This window comes from Lolium perenne, chromosome 1 (genome assembly GCF_019359855.2).
Source record: "Lolium perenne isolate Kyuss_39 chromosome 1, Kyuss_2.0, whole genome shotgun sequence".
In the NCBI taxonomy this organism is placed as follows: Eukaryota; Viridiplantae; Streptophyta; class Magnoliopsida; order Poales; family Poaceae; genus Lolium; species Lolium perenne.
In genome coordinates, this window is record NC_067244.2 from 64,834,281 (window position 1) to 64,839,756 (window position 5,476).

At 52.2% G+C, this 5,476-nt stretch overlaps 1 protein-coding gene across 1 annotated transcript; it reads left to right on the forward strand.

Moving 5' to 3' along the window:
* Positions 1–286: 286 nt before the first annotated feature.
* LOC139838838 (uncharacterized) lies at positions 287–1,128 on the forward strand. The gene has a single exon (XM_071828865.1). The coding sequence runs from the start codon at positions 376–378 to the stop codon at positions 907–909; it is 534 nt and encodes a 177-aa protein (XP_071684966.1). The 5' UTR covers positions 287–375; the 3' UTR covers positions 910–1,128.
* The last annotated feature ends 4,348 nt before the right edge of the window (positions 1,129–5,476 follow it).

Genomic DNA, 5,476 nt, shown 5'->3' on the forward strand with positions numbered 1-5,476 from the left:
CAAGCTAATGCTCTGCTCTCTTCTTCCTCCTCCTCCTGACACCCCCCGCCTCTGTTTCGAGCTCTGTCACACCAGCCTCCCCGATAGGGCGCAGGTTCCCGAAGCGCACAACCGGCCAAGAACTCGGCCCTACTACGCTACAGGGGCAGAACCGTGATTTCCTTCCGCGGCTCACGGATGGTACGTCGCGCCTCGCCGCGGATCCGAGCCTTCCAAGCGTGATCCGACGGCGAAGATCTTCCCCTCGTGATCTTCACCGGGGCTGCATAAATACGCCTGGCCACGGCAAGCTCGGACGAGCAACACCCACACTGCCTCACTCGAACAGCCCACCGCACACGCATAGGTTTCCCGGTCAGTGTCCACTCGAGAGGGATGGATCAGAAGAAGGCCGGCGCGAGGAAGCGGAAACGGAAGCCCAAGGAGGAGAACGCCGGAGCGGGCAAGCGCAGCCGCCGCCGTGGCGCCGTCACCGGTGCCGCCACCGGCGAGCCCCAGCAGCAGCAGGCCAATGCTGCTGCGCCCGTCGCGGCGGTGGTGCAGAAGGTGGCGGAGTGCATGCAGAGCGAGGAGGAGGAGGAGTACACGGCCTTCACGGAGGAGTCCATGGCCCAGATGATGAGCTGGCTCGCGCTCGAGCTCGCCGCCGGGCCCCCCGTGCCGGTGCCGGCCGCGGGCTACGTCACCGTGCAGGGCGACGAGGAGAGCTGCGGCCCGTCCTTCTCTGGCTCCGCGTCCACGGTCATGGCCACGGTGGACTTCCGCTTCGTCGCGCCGGTGCCTCCGGTGGCGGAATGGCCGTTGCCGGAGGCGGTGCCGGGGCCGCGGGAGCAGGAGGAGGAGACGGTGGACGATGACTGGGTGGCGACGCTGCTGACGGATGGGCCCGCAGGAGAGGGGCAGTACTGAATGCTGAGCCAGTGAACAGTCGTAGGCATTTCTTTTGATCAAAACTGAACCTGTAGCCAGTAGTTTGCAGTCCTGCAAGTCGTAGCGTTTTTTTTCCTGGTTTCTAGCGGTGTAGTAGCTCTGACAGTGTGGAGCGTGGCCTCAGGGTAGGAACTCCTTTACTGGTGTACATAAGTTAAGGCGTCATGAAAATTATGATCTGGTTTCATGTTCTTATAAGTCCTTTGGTTGGCACATGATTTAACCCGGTTGGCCGTCACATAAGCCATTGATTCTTAGCCATCTGATCGCTGCGAACGAAATATCCTGCATGCCATGTTTTCTCCATTTCCATGTGTCCGCAACATCTTTTTTTTTTGAAGATGAACCATAATATATTACGCAAACAAGTCGCCTTATTAAAAACCTTTCAGTCTCCTTCGGTGCCCTGGTAAGGAAAAGAGTGCGTAAAAACTTGTTGCTCCATAGTCACAGAATGGTTACATCAGACGAGACCGAAAGCCTAAGAACCTAAGGGCTTCATCGACCTAATGTGATTACACTCAGTTGCAGAAACAACCAGCGATGACACAGATGTCGGCGCTGAGCCGCAAAGCATACCACTAGTACCCTTTTTGCCTAACTGCGCCAGAGCATGAGCCACACTATTTCTCCCACGATCCACTTTACTGACACAAATGGATTGATATAGGTTAAGTAGTTCTTGTCCTTCCCTGTATAAGCTCCAACACTGGAAGATTTATCTATTTCCTTACTTGTCAATGCCTGGCAGGTTCGGAAGCAATCCGACTCCAAAGTTGCTTCCCCCTGTTGCATATTTATCAGGTGTCGGAGGCCCTCAAGACATGCTAGAACCTCCGCTTCCTCTGCACTAGGGCACCAAGGAATGTGTTTCCATTCAGTCAACAGTACAGTACCATCATGATTTCTCACTATGATCCCCAGTCCAGCTTTCTTGGATCTTGCATCCCATCCAGCGTCTACATTTGCCTTAATAGCTCCTGTTGCTGGTGCTATCCATCGTTTGGGCAGCGATGGACCCTCAGAACTAGACGAATGAACAGGCCGGCTGAGTGCTTTCCCTTTGGAGTCAAACGAATCACAGGTTGCTGAATTAAAGGAGTTCAGGTAGTTGCGAAGGTATGGAATCGAAGCTGACACCGATGCTTTTCCATCGCCATGCACAATATTGTTGCGGTGATGCCAGGTACGCCAAAGAAGGAAAATGACTTTGTTGCACGAACTTTGAGACACATTGCTTAGAAGGTTCAGAACCCACTCCTTTCCATTATATCTGAATAATTCTTCAGACGGCAAATCCCAGACCTGTCTCATACCATCACGCAAAACACGAGCCAAAGTGCAACGAACGCGAGCATGGTGAACATCTTCCGGTTCTGTTCCACAAATGGTACACATTGGATCAACAGTAGGTATGCGTCTGTGAAGGCCTTCTTTAACTGCCAAAGAATTTGAGGCTGCTCTCCAAGCAAAAATACGCAGCTTTTGTGGAACTTTAGCATGCCAAACCAAGTTCCATGCTTTGCGGTCGCCCTCTGGTTCCGAACTGCTTTGCCCCTTACTTAGCCCGGCCAAAGTAGGTTGCAACCCTAGTCGATAAGCGGATCGAACAGAGAAAATACCATTGGATTCCGGCAACCAGGTGACGAAGTCATCACAGGCTCGGGCTGGGAGTTTGATTGCCAGTATTGCATCCACGTCGATGGCCAGACAACACTCTCGGACAACACCCTCATCCCATGTACGAGTCACAGGGTCAATTAACTCAGAAACCCAGCGCCGTCTCGAATTTCCTTTCCTCCCATGGAGTTTTGGAGCATCCACTCTAGGAAGCCAGTTGTCTCGGAAAATCTTCACACTAGTTCCAGATCCAATACGCCATATAATACCTTTCTTTAATAATTCTAGTCCATGTACTATTGCCTGCCATGTAGAAGATGTATTCTGAATAAACGCCGTGTCTAGTAGATTAGCCGAGGGGTAGTATTTGGCCTTCAGTAAACGTGCACAAAGGCTGTCTGGGAACTGAATCAAACGCCATGCTTGTCTTGCCAGTAAGGATTGATTGAAGATTTTTAGGTCGCGAAAACCAATTCCACCTTGAAGCTTCGGTCTGGTCATTTTGTCCCAAGACATCTAGTGCATACGTCTCTTATTCTCCTCATCTCCCCACCAGAAATTTCGAATGATCTGAGAGAGCTCCTCCGTTAGACGGCCGGAAATTTGAATACACCCATCGCATAGGTGGTCAAGGATTGGAGTACTGATTTTATGAGGACTTCTTTTGCACCAGATGACATATATTTTTCGCTCCAATCAGAAGCCCGTTTTGAGAATCTCCCCTTTATTGGCTTAAATTTTCCTCCCTTCATACTCCCCTCGGGCACTGGGAGTCCCAGATATTTTTCTTCGAAGCTCTCTGTTTCATATTTTAGAATATTATTGAGTTCAGCTTGTACATCTGCTGTACACTGTCCACCAAACATAATAGAACACTTTCCCATGCTCACCATTTGACCAGTGCTCCTCTCATAATTATCAAGGATCCCTTTTACAACAAGGGCTTGCTCAGATGATCCCTCAAAGAAAAGCAAACTATCATCCGCGAATAATAAGTGCGATATCCCCGGAGCCCGCCTACAGATATGAAGTTCACGGAGTGCACCAATCTCAATCTGTCTCCTTATCAAACATGAAAGACCGTCAGCCACAAATAAGAACAAATAAGGCGACAAGGGATCACCTTGGCGAAGACCACGGGAAGGGCCGAAGGAGTCCAACAAATGACCGTTAAAGCGAATAGAGTAGCGTACAGTGGTGACACACGCCATCACCCACCGTATCCATTGACTATGAAGGCCCAATTTCGCTAAAACCCCTTCCAAAAACCTCCAATCCACGCGATCATACGCTTTGGCCATATCCAACTTATATGCACAAAATTTTGCTCTTGCCGGTGACCCAGATTGTAGTGCATGAATACATTCAAACGCAACTAGAGCATTATCTGTTATCAACCTCCCCGGAACAAAAGCACTTTGCGTAGGCGAAATAATGTCCTGTAAGAGAGGTCGAAGACGATTGACAAGACATTTGGAAACAACTTTGTAAACAACATTACACAGGCTGATAGGTCTGTAGTCTTTCAATTCTTCCGGGTCCTTCTTCTTTGGGATCAACACCAAAACTGTATCATTTACCTCATCAGACATATTACCAGTATCAAAAAAGTGTTGTACTGCTCTTACCACATCCTTCTGAAAAAAAGTGTCCGCAACATCGAAGTGGTTGCCACATTCAAACATGATTATGAGAATGCAAAAAAATCTATTGGTTGTAAGAAAAACAATAGAAAAATATCACACAACACACGATATTGAAGACAAGTGCATGGAACATATAAAATAAAGGACACACCAATAAAAAAATACTATCGTAACATAAGTGCAACCTTTAGTACAAGTTGTTCCCAACCATTGCAATAGAATGTTGATGGGCAACAAACAATACTCTTGCAATGTGTCAAAAAATCATAAAACAACATTACAAGTAACATCACCTGGTCACCGTCGCCTGATCTGGCCGCAGCCCCGACGCCTTCTGGATCGATTTTCCGGCCGCGTCTGATCCGGCCGCCGGGCTTTTCCGGCCGCGTCTGATCCGGCCGCCGCCTCCTGCTTCTCCGGCCGCTGACCCGCGCCTCGCGTCAGCTCATCCGGCCGTCGACCCGCGCGTCGCGCTCGCTCATCCGGCCGCCGCCTCGCGTCCGTGTGAAGCTGCAGGAGTGGACTTGCACCTCGACCCGCACCCAGCTGATCTCGATCTCCCGCACCAGCTCCGACGACTGCGATCTCCGGCGTCTCTCTCTTGCGATCTGCGGCACTACGCGGCAACTGCGGGCCGGCCGGTTCCGATGGCCAATAGCGATGGGGTGGCTCGGTCGGATCCTGCGCGTGCCGCCGGCGCATCGGCTCCTCCCTCGCCGGCGCGGCCAACCGTCGGGTCCAGGTTCTTCTGCCTAGAGGAGGACGAGGATTCTGACGAGGAGACGCGGGAAACGGCGGAGGAGGCGGCGTGGTCGGTGCTAGGGCTAGATCCTATCGTGCAGCAGATCGGGCGGTCGCCGGAATTGTCCCAAGAGGAGGTGAGAGATGACTTCTGGACAAAGATCGGATATCCGACGTCTGAGTCCAGGGAATGGTCAAGGTCTGCATCGCCAGAGGTACGTTTTTCGTCGTGCAGGTCGTCGGAGCGAGCAAGTTCTGCATCGCCGCCGCCGAGGGAGAAGGTCAAGAGGTCTTCGATGAGGGCGGCGTCCTCGTCGCCGGTAGGCCTGCGGCTTTCCCGGATGCCGCGGATGAAGCCCTGGAGAGGCCCGCTTCCGCGTCATCGAGTCACGCCGGCGCCTGTTTTTGGGGACTTCCTCGCTGCAGTTTCTACACGTCGGCCGGCGGCGATCGCACCTTTGGATCCTTCGTCGGGGTCTGCTACCTCCGTGGTGCTTCGGGCGTCTCCGACGCCGAGTCGCGTGGTGGTGGACGCGACG

What these genes read in the sequence shown, in the direction of transcription:
- LOC139838838 (XM_071828865.1), top strand. Translation starts at nt 376, where the DNA reads ATGGATCAGAAGAAGGCCGGCGCGAGGAAGCGGAAACGGAAGCCCAAG.